Raw genomic sequence first — 16,983 nt, 5'->3', positions numbered from 1 at the left:
GTTTTCTGAAGTGTCTGATGTGCACTTTTGCTTCTGCATTCTTTAGTTCCTATAAGCGTGACCATACTCACCTTAGTCTGTTCTCTCTTTACAGTTTTCTGTTTCCGCTTCACAAATAGCATATTTTCTTATATTCTTTTGAAGAGACCAAAAGTTTCCTGAAAATTTCTCCCAGTTTCTGGAAATGAGATTATATACTGACAGAGCATAATTTTATAAGTGTTTAGGACAATGCTCCTTCTCTTTGTTTTGCAGTATTCTGCCCAAAGTCCCACCACCTCTACCTCACCCAGACTTGTGGCTACTTCACTCATCTTTGGCTGTAGCAAGAGATATCCCTGGGTGTTGGGACTAAGATATTTTTGCCTATTTTTCAGTTTTTTTTAAACTTTTGTTGTACATATATACTTTGGTGGTAATTATTTTGGAAAAAAATAAAAATAGAAAAAAATTCTTTCTTTAAAGTACTCTGTGAACAGCACAATAAAAAAATCAGTTTTTGTGAATCTAGAATCGATACAAAAGTTATGATATGAAGATGGCAAGTTAAAAGTTATGTACTTTTGCTTCTGAAAGGGGAAATTGCTAATATATTAAGAAAGAATGACAACATGAACTAATCCTCTCTCCCACACAAACACCAATTTTATTCCAAATAATCACATAATTTAAAAAATTTCCCTAAAACACTCTTACAAAAAGTAACCCCACTGTCATTAATTCTGGAAATTTCATTTTGTACATTAGTAAGTACTACCTTAGTTGAACTGAAACAGTCCAAAAATTCCACAGCTTCTATAGATTTCATCTTAAAAGTTAAAAAAAAATCTACTTTTCATGATAAATGATGCTACTGATAACTTTACTTGGTGGATTTTTAGTTACTTTGGTAATTTTTACATCTTACAAATAAGCAACACACATTATTATTATAAAATAAAAATAAGCCAGTCTAATGGCTTGCATTGGAGGTCAAGGAGTTGCATTTTGTCAAACCCAAATTGAACAGAGTTGAATTTAGATTAATACAGAGAAAGGCATGCTCTGGATGTGTTGTCCTTTGTAATTCTTGAAGCATCAGATGAATAGTAAAAAGTTCAAAGAGCTTCTTATTACTCCTGTAAGAGAACAAGTACATTAACTTAGTTGCACACTCTCAGGGAGTTTATCTGAAATGACAAGGAGAGATCATTTACTTGTAAATGTGGGCAAATGGCACCTGGTTTCAACATAGCGCAGAACATAGGTTAACTAAAGGATTAATATGCCAAGACAAACAAAACAGGCTTTAGGAGATAAGCTTAGCAGGAGGGGAAGAATGAAGGGGGGGAAATTGGAGGGGGAGATGAACCGTAAGAGACGATGGACTCTGAAAAACAAACTGAGGGTTCTAGAGGGGAGGGGGGTAGGCGGATGGGTTAGCCTGGTGATGGGTAATAAAGAGGGCACGTTCTACATGGAGCACTGGGTGTTATACGCAAACAATGAACCATGGAACACTACATCAAAAACTAATGATGTGATTTATGGTGATTAACATAACATAATAAAAAAATTAAAATTAAAATAAAGTGGAAAAGTATTCAAGGAAGACGAGAATATGCAGAATATGCTTTATAATATGAAAACTGCACCCTAGTCACCATTAAAATGCTTAAGAATATTTTTTTTCCTCACAGCTAGAAAAAAAAATACTTGCTCATCTTAAGTAGCAGAGGTTACCTTTGACTTAGCTCCAAAATACCTTTTCAGCCATCCTCCTTCTAATAATCAGTCAGTAATTTCATTTTCAATCATTTAGAATAATATCTGAAATATGTTTCTTATTTCCTTGTCTCCATGTATTTACCTCTTGAAAGAGATTATCGAATAACCTATGTAACCACCCACTTAATACAAAACGATTCATTCACATCTCTGTGGTTTTAAAGCTTTACTTTAAGACCTTCTTGCACATCAGCTATTCCCAGCCCCCCTGCTGGAGCTTTGTTCTAGCTCTCCATCTGAAATGAACGTAAGCTATAACACACATCAAGAATAGTAAAATGCTTTGGCTCAAGGGAGTACATAAAAAAAATCCCACAAATTAAGGGCTAAGACCCAATTAAACCTAAATAATGTTACTGCAGCTTTGTGGTACCACAGGTAAACTGGAATAGGTCTTCCCGAGAATTTACCGGATACAAATCAAGACAACCATGGTACAGTCTGCAAGTGAAGGAAGACAATGAATTGATAAGCTTAACTGATGCCAGTCCAAAACTCGCTGAGATGAGTATAAGGTTACAATTTGACAATAATTTACTGTGGTGTGGTATTGTGTGCTAGGCAGCAAGGAGAACATATGGACCCACTGTCACACACCTACAAACAATTTTAAGAGGTACTGATTATATTTACTATTCAAGTACACCGAGGTCTGGTAAAATACCTAAGTTCACTACCATGCAAATCACAGGTGAGGGGAAAGGGAAGGGGCAGAGGAGCTAAACCAAAACCAAAATTTTACTTTTATAAACATGAGATGAGACAGGTGTTTAATTTGTCTCAAAAGAAAACACTAGACACTACCAGAATCAGGAAAATAAAGCTTAAAAATCTATGTCCTTTATAATTTAATAACTGGTTATATCAATGTTTGCATCAGCCGGAATGAAGAAGAAATGCAAAAGGAAAGCCCTTAGTTCTTACAATAAAATCCAAATTAGTGGCATAACAAGCCCATAATTATTTCCTAAAATAAACCAGTTAACAGTTATCATTTTAAATCTCTTCTGCCTGCTTCATTCTCAGTTCCTAAATTCATTTCAATACATCAACAGGATCTGCAGATAAACTTTTAATATCTTTTATTATTTTCACTTGTGGTATTACAGAGTATCAGTGTGCAGTAATTCACTCTAATACTACCACTTGGTTGCTAAAAACTGCTTTTAGTTTTGCATACTCTGTGGTACCTAAGGTTCATTTAGCAGAAATGAACTACGGAAACAAGACATTCCTAGATGAACGCTCCAATTCTCATCTGTCACTGAGTATGTATCTTAGACATGCATTAATACTTCATGAATCTCAAGATTCTACATTTATTGGAATCTGTGATTTAACAAAGTTGAACGAGTACAGGATTCAGAAAGGCCTAAATGATCACAATAAGAGATCTTTCAATAAAAATATCTTAGAAATAAAAAAAATTCTTACTTGATTTTGGAAAGTTTCTGCAGAATAATACTGAGCTTTTCTAGTATTTGAAGATCAAGCTTAGGGGTTCGAAGCAGCACAGAGCAAGTACGAAAAAATAAAGTGTTGCTACAGGCTTCCAGGAAAGGCTGCAAGGATTCTGCAAAACAAATCACCAGTGCTTTACTGTTAGGGTATAGCTAAAAAGGAAATTAATAACAATTCATAAATATTAATTTGGATTTTCATTCTTTTCATACTTAAACTTTGGAGCAAAAATACCATCATTTGAAAAATTAAAATCTCCACTGGCTCTTGTTGAACAACGCAAACCAAAGATAAGACTATTTTCCCTAATATCCAACTTCCACTAGGCAGTATTTAGCAGAAATCCCATGTTTGGAAGAATGGGGGAAGATCAGTTCTTCAAAAAGTTCATAGCAGTAGGCTGAGTTTAAATAATTAGCAATAAGAAATATTTTGGGGATAGCAAATTTTTAAAAAACCTACATTTAAGAATTTCGTTTGAGTGTTATGACAATTAACATAATCAATGGCTAGGGAATAACTTTTTAAGCACAAAAGTCGAAGGGTGAAAAGATTCATAAAAGTGAAAAATTTTACAAAATACAAAATTTTAATGTCTATGTAAAAAACAATTACAAAACTTAAAAGGCAAAAGCTCTGAAAGACAAAAGCAAAACAAAAGGGAAATGTCAAACTTGAAGCAGAGGCATTGGGAGGAAATCCCCTTGTAATATATTTGCTAGAAGACTGATACTGTTAAAAATAAAAGCTCTTATAATTCAGTAAGAAAAAGATGGACCTAATATTTTTAGTAATGAACAAAGGGCAAAGGAAATCACGATGGAATAAATATAATAAAATAAAAATAAATTAAAAATATTCATGAATAATAAATAAATATTCATTAAAAATATTCAACCTCAGTAGGAATAAAATAATTGGAATTTGGCAAATTTGTATCAAAAAACCTTATAAGTGGGTATATCCTTCGATTCAGCAATTCTGCCTCTAAAAAATGTGTCTCAATCAAATGTATGCAAAGGTTTGAGAATAAGGGCCACAGTAAAGTTTGCAATAGTGAAAACTAAAAGATCTGTTAAAGTGGTTATGAGTTGAACACAATAATGCATAAAAATGTTTTATAAGGTGTAAATCACTAGTATAGGTCATTAGGAAAGCCTGAAAAGAAACAAAAGTCATAGAAAAATAATAAATTATGGCTTTTAAAGTAGTTAAATTCCTATGTAAAAAGTCTCTGTAAAATTCGGAGGCTCCCACAGTGAATACAGGACTTTATTTCACACAGATAAGTAAGTCAGTAACTACAAAGGACACAGAAATATGATAGCTTTGTATTCATCACTCTTTCTGAATCCATAAGCACAGCTTAAAAGATTGTCTTTACTGGGTAAAATAAACTATTCAATAACGAAACCAACAAAATCCACACTAGAAAAGTCAGAGCAATGTTGTGATAACAGAAAGTGAAAGGTGCTACATGCTAGCAGTGGACCACAAGGACAGTGGTCACTTGTCCTCTGCACGTTACCACGTAGTAAAAAGTAGGAGGAAAAAACGTAATACTTTCCCCAGAGCAGTCTAACCCAAGTACAGACTACACTTAGTTCACCAAAAGTCATGTGCATGTTCGGGTGTCTATGTGCGTGTACATGTGTGTGTGTGTGCGTGCACATGTATGTATCTCAGTTACAGGATCTTCTTAAAGAATGAAAATGTAGGTTACAAATATAGCACACATAATCTACAAAAAACATTTTTATTATTATTTTTTTAAGTAGGGTAGGCTCCATACCCTGCATGGAGCCCAACACAGGGCTTGAACTCACGACCCCGAGATCAAGACCTAAACTGAAATCAAGATTCAGAGGCTTAACCGACAGAGCCACCCAGGTGCCCCAATCTACAAATCATTAAAAATGCACTGACTGAAATTTCAAGCAGCTTCACTAAAAAACTGCACAGTTTTCTTATTTCAGATCCTGAGACATATGATTTATGTCAACTCTGAACAAGAAAGGTAACTATATTACATGGCTAACAAATTTTAAATCAATGGATAAAGAACAATCATGTAAGTCACTACCAGAAAGTCCACTGAGGTTTCTTAACCCCCCTACAGTCTACAATACCCATCTACGACATGTTCTCAATTTAAAGCCTAAAAACCACATAAAAAAGTTATAATGGTTTTTTGTACAGTTGACCCTTGAACAGCTCGAGTTTGAACTACACAGGGCCACATATACACAAATTTTCTTCAATAAATACAGTACAGTACCGGAAATGTATTTTCTCTTCCTTATGATGTTCTTTAGCTTACTCTGTTGTAAGAATACAACATATAATACATATAACATACAAAATATGTGTTAATCTGGGGCGCCTGGGTGGCTCAGTCGTTAAGCATCTGCCTTCGGCTCAGGTCATGATCCCAGGGTCCTGGGATAGAGCCCCGCATCGGGCTCCCTGCTCCGCGGGAAGCCTGCTTCTCTCTCTCCCACTCCCCCAGCTTGTGTTCCATCTTTCACTGTGTCTCTCTCTGTCAAATAAATAAAATAAAATCTTAAAAAAAAAAAACAGAAAACCCCAAATGTGTTAATCAACAGTTCATGTTATCAGAAAGGCTTCAACAGCAGGCTGTCAGTAGTTGTTTTTGGGGAGTCAAAGGTTATATGCAGATTATCCACTGCATGGGGGATGGGTGCCTGTATAAAGTGGCATGAAAGAGTGTATCTTCCTTTATTTTACTATAGTTTATATGTAAATCAAGTCTTGGAATGAACAAAGCACACACATTTAAGGGTTATTACCAAAAGCCCCAAGTAAGCATTGCCAAATAAAAGTGAACTTCCTTGTATGACCTCTATAATGGAAAAAAGCCAAGACCATCCAAAAACTTTAATATATCAGCATATTTAAAATGTGAAGCTTGTAAAGGTCTTTTAGAAGTAAAAGAAGTTCACTGGTTTGATTTCCAACCATTCTTTTAAATCTATGAGAAAGACATAAAAAGAAAGGAAATTCTGATATTCTTATATGCATTGCATTAGGTTTAACTCTAAGACTGAAACACTGCAGTTTTAACGTTTTTTCATTACTCCAGTGTTCAAATTCATTACATTTTTTAAGCTTAGAAGAACTTCAATTTGAATAAAAGTGGCTAGTACAAAAGTGGGAAAAAAAAATTGAAGGCCCAATAAGCTAGGTGACTTGTCTTCTAAAATTCATGTAACACTGGATAAATTACTTAGCATGTCTTCACTGATTTATCTACATTAAAATGGAAAGATAAAAATGTTTGAGAGAATTTCTCTCCCCTAATACCTAGTCATAAGGATCAAAAATTTTAAGACAACCCCCCCCAAAACCTTTACCTACAACAACCAAAAAATGGGCAGAAGTCAAAGTCACAAAACTTAAAAAATGTTCTAGGATATAAACGTAAAATTCTGGAGTGGAGAAGAGTTAGAAGTGTGGCCAGGGTCCTAGCCCACCTTAACCACCCTTCTTCCATATCATATACTGGGGTTGACAAAACCTTGGGAATTCTTACTAATAACCCCCAGACCTGAGGAAGAACAAACAAAACAGCTGTTGTTACCTTTTCAATCTTCTGACTGGAAAACAGAGAAATGGATTGCAAGGGGGAGCGATCTGAAAATAACGTTCCTGAATACACACTGCACTGGGAAGCCAGTCTAAAGCCAAAAGAATTTCTCTATGGGAACAGGATACTCATCCCCCACTTCCCTAATTAGGTGAAATGAACCCAAACAAGATATTCAGTCAAATCTCAGAAGTAAGAACAGTCCTGAGAATCTAACAGAATGTTATCACTACACCCATGGGGCACAGAAAAAACATATATTAAGGACAATGGCTTTTAAACTGTAGCTCAGAAGGGAGAAGAGAAAACCGGACTTGGCTATAGTGGTAAGAAGAGGGTGCCCCATGCCTTCTATGAGGACACACAAAGTGTGGACAAGGAGGTCCAACTAAGAACAAGATTAGAAACAGCATGGCAACCTGGCATACGTATTACATCAATCAATCAATCAATCAATCAGGATTATAGCAATGTACAAGACAGTCAAATGTAAAAGAAAACACAATTCAAAAAACAAAACAGATTTCCATAAGAGTTTTGAAGTATATATTAACCTAGCAAAAACATGGCTAGTCAATAAAATAAGAAAAGATGATAAACAATAGGATTTTAAGAAGAGAGAATTTAAAAACCACTATTAAAAAACATATTTAGGGGGGCCTAGGTGGCTCAGTTGATTAAGTGTCCAATTTGATCTCAGGGTCATGAGTTCAAGCCCCACATTGGCTCCACACTGGGTATGGAGCCTACTTAAAAAAACAAACAAAAAAACCCTGATAAGTCACAAAACTGAAATGATATAGCTGAAAATTAGATTACTATCATAAAAATTTGAGATAATCATAAACAATACAAATGAAAATGATGCAAAGAAATAATTAGAAAAAAAAGAAATAATTAGAAAGAAATCAAGATATGGAAGACTACCAAAAAAAGATCCAAAATAAAGATAATTTGTATTCTTCATATCAGGTTAATAAAATAATATATATTATAGTTTACACTTGAACAACATAGGGTTTACAGGTGCTGACCCCCCGAACCCCATACAATCAAAAATCTGTGTATAGCTTCTGACTCTCCAGAACTTAACTACTAATGGCCTACTACTGAGCTGAAGTCTTACTAAAAACAAATAGCTGATTACCATATACTTTGTATGCTATATGTATCATATACTGTATTCTTACAATAAAGTAAGCTAGAGAAAAAAAGTTTAAGAAAATCATAAGGAATTAAAAGAATTATTCACCACAATCAAGTGGGATTTATTCCTGGGTTGCAGGGGTGGTCCAATATTCACAAATCAATGTGATACACTACATTAATAAAAAAAAGGGATAAGGACCATATGATCCTCTCAATAGATGCAGAAAAAGCATTTGATAAAATACAGCATCCATTCTTAATAAAAATCCTCAACAAAGTAGTTACAGATGGAACATACTTCAACATCATAAAGGCCACCTATGAAAGACCCACACCTAATATCATCCTCAATGGGGAAAAACAGAGCTTTTCCACTACAGTCAGGAACAAGACAGGGATGTCCACTCTCACCATTACCATTTAACTTGGTATTGGAAGTTTTAGCCTCAGCAATCAGACAACAAAAAGAAACAAAAGGCAACCAAATTGGCAAGAAGGAAGTCTTTCACTATTTGCAGACAACATGATACTCTATGTAGAAAACCCAAAAGACTCCACCAAAATATTGCTACAACTAATACACGAATTCACCAAAGTCACAGGATATAAAATCAATGTACAGAAATCTGTTGCCATTTCTATACAATAACGAAGCAGGAGAAAATGAAATCAAGAAATCAATCCCATTTACAGTTGCACCAAAAACCATACGATACCTAGGAATAAACCTAACCAAAGAGATAAAAGATCTGTACTTTGAAAACTATAGAACACTTATGAAAGAAGCTGAAGAGGACACAAAGAAGTGGGAAAAAATTTCATGCTCCTGGATTGGAAGAACATTGTTAAAATGTCTATACAACCCAAAGCAATCCAGACATTTAATGCAATCCCTACCAAATACCACCAGCATTTTTTCACAGAGCTAGAACAAACAATCCTAAAATTTGTATGGAACCACAAAAGACCCTGAATAACCAAAGCAATCTTGAAAAAGAAAACCAAAGCTGGAGGCATCACGATTCCTGACTTCAAGCTGTATTGAAAAGCTGTTGTCATCAAGACGGTATGGTACTGGCACAAAAACAGGCACATAGATTAATGAAACAGAATACAGAACCCAGAAATGGGCCCACAACTATATGGCCAACTAATGTTCAGCAAAACAGGAAAGAATATCCAATGGAAAAAAGACAGTCTCTTCAACAAATGATGTTGAGAAAACTGGACAGCCACATGCAGAAGAATGAAACTGGACCACTTTCTTATACCATAAACAAAAATAAATACAAAATGGATGAAAAACCTAAATGTGAGATAGGAAACCATCAAAATCCTAGAGGAGAACACAGGCAGCAACCTCTTTGACCTTGGCCCCAGGAACTTCTTACTAGACACGTCACTGTAGGCAAGGGAAACAAAAGCAAAAATGAACTATTGGGACTTTATCAAGATAAAAACCTTTTGCACAGTGAAGGAAACAATCAACAAAACTAAAAGGCAGCCTACGAATGGGAGAAGATATTTGCAGATGATATATCAGGTAAAGGGTTAGTATCCAAGATCTATAAAGAACTTATCAAACTCAATACCCCAAACACAAATAATCCAGTTAAGAAATGAGCAGAAGACATGAATAGACATTTTCCCAAAGAAGACATACAGATGGGCTAACAGACACATGAAAAGATGCTCAACATCACTCATCATCAGAGAAATAAAAATCAAAACCACAATGAGATACCTCACACCTGTCAGAATGGCTAAAATCAGCAACACAGGAAACAACAGATATTGGTGAGGATATGGAGAAAGGGGAACCCTCCTACACTGTTGGTGGAATGCAAACTGGTACAGCCACTCTGGAAAACAGTATGGAGGTTCCTCAAAAAGTTAAAAATAGAGCTACCCTACAACCCAGCAATTGCACTACTAGGTATTTACCCAAAGGATACAAAAATACAGATTCGAGGGGTACATGCACCCCAATGTTTATAGCAGCATTATCAATAACAGCCTATATATACATATAGGCTATATGTGCATATATCTATATCTATATATAGATATATATCTATCACAATGGAATATTACTCAGCCATCAACAAGAATGAATTCTTGCCATTTCCAATGATGTGGATGGAGCTAGCATGTATTATGCTAAGTGAAATCAGTCAGTCAGAGAAAGACAAATACCATATGATTTCACTCATATGTGGAATTTAAGAACAAAACAGATGAACATATGGGGGGGGAAGAGGGAGGGAAACAAACCATAAGAGACTCTTAATGAAAAATAACAAACTGAGGGTTGATGGAGGGGAGGTAGGTGGAGAATAGGCTAAACAGTGATGGATATTAAGGAGGGCACTTGTTGTGATGAGTACTGGGTGTTGTATGTAAGTGACGAATCACTAAATTCTACTCCTGAAACCAACATGTTAACTAACTAGAATTTAAATAAAAATCTGGAAAAAAAAAGAAAATCATAAGAAGAGAAAATACATCTACAGTACTATATTATATTTATCGAACAGAAATCCACATAGAAGTAGACAGGCACTGTTCAAACCTCTGTTGTTCAAGGGGTCAATTGTATATGTGAAATGCTAAATGAACAAAGAAGTGGGTCTGCAGATTGAAAAAGCACAACAGTGACCCAGGAAAACTTGCTTCAGAACATTCAACAACAAGACCTACCCTAAACTTCAAAGATAAAATAGTCATTAGCTCCCTAAGCAAAAGAATACGTTAACACTAACAGGGAAAAAATCAGATTGTCCTTTCACTTCTCTGCCACAGTAAAAGCACAGTTTACAAAGTTCTGAACAAAAGGGAAGGGAGCAATCAAGAGATTATTCAAAAATAAGAACACAGAAATGTAGAAGTTACAGTATAAGAACTATTCTTGAGCACTGAATATAACTGAATGTAAAACTAATATAAAGCAAAGTAGTAAGAAAACCAACATGAAGCACATGTGCAAATTATGGTCGCAAAACAGAATGAAAAATATAAACTGCAATAATGTAAAAAAAAATAACTAAAAAAGTCAGGAAGTGAAGGAAGGGGAGTTGAAAGTGCACTAGTGCTGCTATCTTCATCTTTCCTAGCTGGGAGCAAATACATTTCTAAAACTGAAAACAGTATTTAAAAGATAGGATACACTAAAATGACTAATATAGTAGGGATGCCTGGGTGGCCCAGATGGTTGAACGTCTGACTTGTGCTTTGGCTCAGGTCATGATCTCTTGGGTCATGGGATCAAGCCTCGCATCAGGCTCCATGCTCTGCATGGCGTCTGCTTGGGATTCTCTGCCTCTCTCTCCCTCTGCCCCTCCCCCCTGCTTGCTCACTCTCTAAATTAACTAATTTACTAGTTAATTAATTTTCAAAAATGACTAAGGTAAATTTTGTTATATTATTTTACAATTAAAAAAAAGAAAAAGAGGGGCGCCTGGGCGGCTCAGTTGGTTAAGTGTCTGCCTTTGGCTCAGGTCATGATCCCAGGGTCCTGGGATCAAGCCCTGCATCAGGCTCCTTACTCGGTGGGGAGCCTGTTTCTCCCTCTCCCTCTGCCTGTGCTCCTTCTCTTTCTCTGTCAAATAAATAAATAAAAATGTTTTTAAAAGAGAGACTCAATGTGTTTTACCTTTTCTTAACAGAAGGAATTTGTGATATAAAATACTTGTAACTCAAATCCACTTCATTTTTCCTGTTAAATAGATTTCAGTATGCTAACTGAAATTTAAATAAACTTGAAAAAATAGATTTCATTAAGTACATGTATAACAAAACCCATTTCTATAAAAGTATTTTCATCTGTTTATCCATTCATCAATATTCTCATATGTACACAACTACAGAAAGGTATCTGAAATAACATTTAATGATGGTCATTTCTAAATGATAAAGTTTATGGTGATGTTTTAAAAAAAAACACGTTTTCTACATTTCTCCTTAGCCTCATGTTATTTAATTTCTAAGTTGTGGTTAAATATGCAAAAAACTTACATTTTAGCCATTTTTAAGTACACAGTTTCTTAGTATTAAGTACATTCACATTATTGTGCAACCATCCAACTCCAGAAATTTTCCATCTTCCCTAAAAAAAACTGTACCCATTAAACACTAACACCCACTTCCATCTGTCCCCCCAGCTCCAGGAAACCAACATTCTACTTTCTCTCTTTATAGATTTGACTATTCTAGGTATCTCATGTAAGTGGAATCATATAAAATTTGTCTTTTTGTGTCTGGCTTATTTCACTTAGCATAATGTCCTCCAGGTTCATCCGAGTTGTAGCAGGTATCAAAATTTTCTTCCTTTTTATGGCTGAATAATATTCCATTTTATGTATATACCACATTTTCCCTTGCTGCTTTCAAGATTCTCTCTTTGATTTCTGACAGTTTAATTATCATGTGTCTTCACTGTGGGCTCTTTGGATTTTTCCTGAAGTTCAAGTTCACTGAGTTTTGGAATTCAGTGAGTTTCTTAGATTTGTAAAACTACATGTTTCCTCACATTTGATAAGTTTTCAGCTATTATTTCTTCCAACAGATTACTGAAGGGGCAGATTATTCTGCGCTTTTCCCTCTCTTCTTCTGGGACTACCATGATATGTATATTGATCGGTTTGATGATGTCCCATAAGTCCTTTAGGCTCTGCTCTGTTTCCCTTTTCTTCATTCTCTCTTCTTTTTGCTCCTCAGTCTCTATAACTTCAAATGCCCTGTCTTTAAGTTCATTGATTCTTTCTTGGGCTTGTTTAAATTCGTTGTTGAAACTCTCTAGTGTTTTTTCAGTTCAGTCACTGTATTTTTCAGCTCCAGAATTTCTATTTGGTTCCTTTTTATAAACTCTGGCTCTTTGTTGAAATTCTCACTTTTTCATACACAGTTTTCCTGATTTCATTTGGTTCTTTGTTGTTTTCTTTTAGCTCTTTGAGTATATTTAAGACAGTTGCTTTAAAGTCTTTCCTGAGTGAGTTTCTTTGCATGTTTCTTTGGGGATGTTTTCTCAAGATTTATTTTTTTTTGAGTAGGCTGTGTTCCCTGTTTCTTTGTATGCCTTGTGATTTTTTTGCTGAAAACTCACCATTTGAAAAACAGTCACCTTTCCTAGTCTTTGAAGACTAGTATGGAAGATGTTCTTCATTAATTAGCAGTCCCCTGGGCCCTTGGGAACAGTGCAGAGTATAGGCCTAAGGTCTTCTCGGGTCTTTTTTAGGCATCTGGGCCTATGAGTGTGCTTTTTCTTTTTTTAAAAGACTTTTATTTATTTGAGAACAAGAGAGAGAGTGAATGAGCATGAGTGGGGGGGTGAAGCAGAGGGAAAAGGGAGAAGTAGATGCCACGCTGAGCATAGAGCCCAATGTGGGGTTCAATCCCAGGACCATGAGATCATGACCTGAGCCCAAATCAAGAGTCTGACATTTAACTGACTGAGCCACCCAGGCACCCTGAGTGAGCTTTTTCTTTTTCCAATTTCCCCTGGCTGCTTTTAAATGTCTTAATTTCCCAGTGTCTCATCCCAGCTTATTCTCAAAACCTTAGATGTTATACTGTACTCCTCTGTCCATAATTTCTTTTCCCGGCATTTACATGTCTACAGTCCCCTGTAGCTTTCAAGTGCCATGGTGCTTACCACTGCCTTTCTTAGCCTTCAGTCTGAGATCCAAGCTATTTGCAAATGTCCTTGTCCATGCTCTGAGTCAGGAAAGAGAGAACCCAATCCTTTGGACCACCCAGATAGGCCAAAATATTGCAAACTAGTTCACTCTGTCTTTTCTGTCTGAGGGAAAGAGCAACAAATTGAGCCACTTCCTCCCATCTGCCCGGTACCACACCCGGGGTGGGGTGGTGTAAAGGCAATAAAAAGGTAACAAAATTTCCTAATGTTTTGAATATGGCTTTTCTTGAATTTGCATTAGGTTGACTGCTACAGATCTTTGACTAGTTTTCAGAGCTCCTATAAAGTTAATTTAGTCAGTCTGTAGTTGTTAATTTGATGTTTTTGTAAAGGAAGGAGGGCCTGGAGCTTCCTACTCTACCATCTTGCTGATGTCTGTCTCTACTTGAATTTTAAAATGATAAACCTATACAATTTTACCTTCCAAAAAAAGACTTAAAAAAAAAAAAACCCAGAAGCTTTAGAGGGTAAAATAAAACTGAAACAAAGTACATGGTGGTTCAGTTGGGTATGTAATAAAAAGTCCAACATATAGTAGCTTAATCAAACAGATTATTGTTTCTCTCTTAAGAGGTAGGCACTTTCTGGAACTGGTTTAGGTGCAGGACAATGCCATCAGAAACCCAAATTCTTCATTTCAGACTCTCTTTCTTCATGTGTAATTCATGGTCAAAAGGCTCTAGACAACAGGCAAAAAAAAAAGGTGTAGAGTAGAACAGTGCCAATCATCTGCTCCCTCTTACCAGCAAATCAAAACATAGTTTCCTAGAAACTCTCAGTGGACTTCTAACTTCCCCCTCACTGGCCACACGTGTGTCATGCAAGTGGCCATTCCTGCCAATGAGAGGGCTGAGAATAGGTGAAAGAGAAAGGGATGAGAATGGTGATGGGGCAGCCAGCCCATAATGTTTGCTGCAAAGGGCTAAATTACCTCTTGAAAACAAATTTTTTCAATGCTTTCTTGACTCACAATATTTTATGTAAATTTGTAGTTCATAAGCTTGGTGGAAGGTATTTAAATCTTCAGATTGAGAAAGGATTACCTGAAGACACAATCAATCTCAGGTTACTTTCAGTAGTAAGGGGAAAGTGGCATAAGAACTCCCTGTATCAACATTATACTAATATCTGACAAAATACTGTATTAGTGGGCAACTTAAGAAAATAAACATTCTTACTAATTTAAAAGTCAATCACTGAAATCTCACAAGAGAATTATTTATCTAAGATCTGCCATTTCAAAAGTGGTGGTTTGTTTCTAAAGAGTATGTGCTGTCAGCAATTCAGTACATTCTTTGGTAATGATTATGTTGTCTATGTTAGACATCAACCTTTTGGAAACCGACTAGAGTACTTTATGTAGGTTTTATGCTAAGAATCTAAGTCCCTATTTTCCAAATAGCAGCTATCTTAATCTTTCCAGAATTCTAAGGCAAAGCAGTAATCATAATAAAATTATTTTAAAAGCGAATTCCCAACTCTCAGATATACATATTAACATGCTATTACATGGGACAAAATATATAATTTTTGGTTAGTAAGGCTTTCTTATTTCTAGTTCTGAGAGTTCAAAAGTTATAACATGGCTGGGGCGCCTGGGTGGGTCAGCTGGTTAAGCATCCAGCTCTTGATTTTGGCTCAGGTCATGATCTCAGGGTCCTGAGATCGAGCCCTGCATGAGGCTCCATGCTCAGTGTGGAGTCTGCTTGGGATTCTTTCCTTCTTCCTCTCCCTCCCACTCTACTCCTCCCCCTACTTGCATACTCTCTCTCTAAAGTAAATAAATCAATCTTAAAAAGTTATAACATGACAACATTCAATGTCAACCAAAAAACATCAGCTGCCCATCCTAGCACTGAATAAAGGTCAATTAATTCTTAAAAAGGAAACAAAAGCAACAGTAAGAAGGATATCCACAGGTAATCTTTTGAAAACACCCAACTTTACGTAAATTCCCCTCTTTAGTTTTTTCCAAGTCTACCTTCATTCCTTTAGGGAACAAGGCAGGTTGTAAAACACACTGAAGATTTCCCATTTCTTGAAAGATGAGTGGGAGTTTGTCACGGGCCTGAGGTGGGAGAAGTGCTAGTCCAGGGACAAAGGCTCTCTTTGGAGCAGGACAAACCCAAAAAGTTCCTAGTCTGCTCAAATCCCTGTTCTTCCCTCTACTTCTTCATTCCTGAGAGAATTCTAAAGCTTCCCCCCACCATCCCCACCTTCCTTTATTAATCCCTGGGACACAGTAAGTGCTGCCACTACTTTCTACTCTGGAATCCCTCAATTCTGGGGTCCTAAGTCCAAGGGAATCTTCTCCCTTGTCTCTACCTTCTCTTTTTCTGAAAGACTAATTTATTCCTCATCACCACCCTGGCCATAGCCATGTGACATTAAACAAGTCACTTAATTTCTCAGAGTGCCAGGTAGCCATTTATCTACAGGCATACCATGTTTTATTCACTTCATTTATTTCACTGATATTGTGGGGGTTTTGGGTTTTGTTGTTGTTTTTTAGTAATTTAAGGTTTGTGGCAACCCTGTGTCAAGCAAGTCTATCGGTGCATCTTTCCAACAGCATTTGTTCACTTCATGTGTCTGTGTCCCATTTTGATAATTCTTGCAGTATTTCATTATGATTTTTGACGATTATTACATTTGTTATGTGATCAGTGATCTTTGATGTCACTATTTTAATTGTTTTGGGTGCCACAAACCACACCCATATATAAAGATGGTGAACTTAACTGATAAATGTTGTGTGTGCTCTGACTGCTCCACCAACCAGCTATTCCCCCTCTGTGTCCTCTCCTCAGGCCTTCCTAATCCCTCACACACAACACTACTGAAATTAAGCCAATTAATAACCCTACAATGCCCTCTACAGGCCCAAGTAAAAGAAGAGCTCGTTGAGAAGACATGTCGAAAGCCAAGATATGCCAAAAGCTAAGCATCTTGCACCAAACAGCTAAGCTGTGAATACAAAGGAAAAGTTCTTGAAGGAAATTAAAAGTGCTACTCCAGTGAGTACATGAATGATAAGAAAGCAAAACAGCCTTATTGTTGATATGGAGAAATACTGGTCTGGATAGAAGATCAAACCAGCCACAACATTCCCTTAAGTCAAAGTCTAAATCAGAGCAAGGACCTACCTCTTTTCAATTATATGCAGGCTAAGAGAGGTGAGGAAGCTGTAGAAGAAAAGTTTGAAGCTAGCAGAGGATGGTTTATGAGATTTAAGGAAAGAAACCATCTCCATAACATAAAAGTGCAAGATGAAGCAGCAGATGCTGATGTAGAAGCTGCAACA

The 16,983-nt window shown here is 36.2% G+C and overlaps 1 protein-coding gene across 11 annotated transcripts in view; it reads right to left on the bottom strand.

The window, feature by feature from the left end:
- Positions 1–627: 627 nt before the first annotated feature.
- Positions 628–16,983, bottom strand: part of CCDC138 (coiled-coil domain containing 138) — a 147,613-nt gene continuing 131,257 nt past the window's right edge. For all 11 annotated transcript variants that reach the window (XM_027622050.1, XM_027622057.1, XM_027622052.1 and 8 more), the window contains 2 exons: positions 3,202–3,340; positions 628–1,118 (listed from right to left, as the gene is read on the bottom strand). In XM_027622050.1, coding sequence (XP_027477851.1) covers positions 953–1,118; positions 3,202–3,340 — 305 coding nt within the window. In that variant the 3' untranslated portion in view covers positions 628–952. The remainder of the gene's footprint in view (positions 1,119–3,201; positions 3,341–16,983) is intronic.

The sequence above is a fragment of the Zalophus californianus genome, chromosome 8 (assembly GCF_009762305.2).
Source record: "Zalophus californianus isolate mZalCal1 chromosome 8, mZalCal1.pri.v2, whole genome shotgun sequence".
NCBI lineage: Eukaryota > Metazoa > Chordata > Mammalia > Carnivora > Otariidae > Zalophus > Zalophus californianus.
Note: the sequence above shows the minus strand (reverse complement) of the source record. Positions and strands in the feature narration are given on the sequence as shown.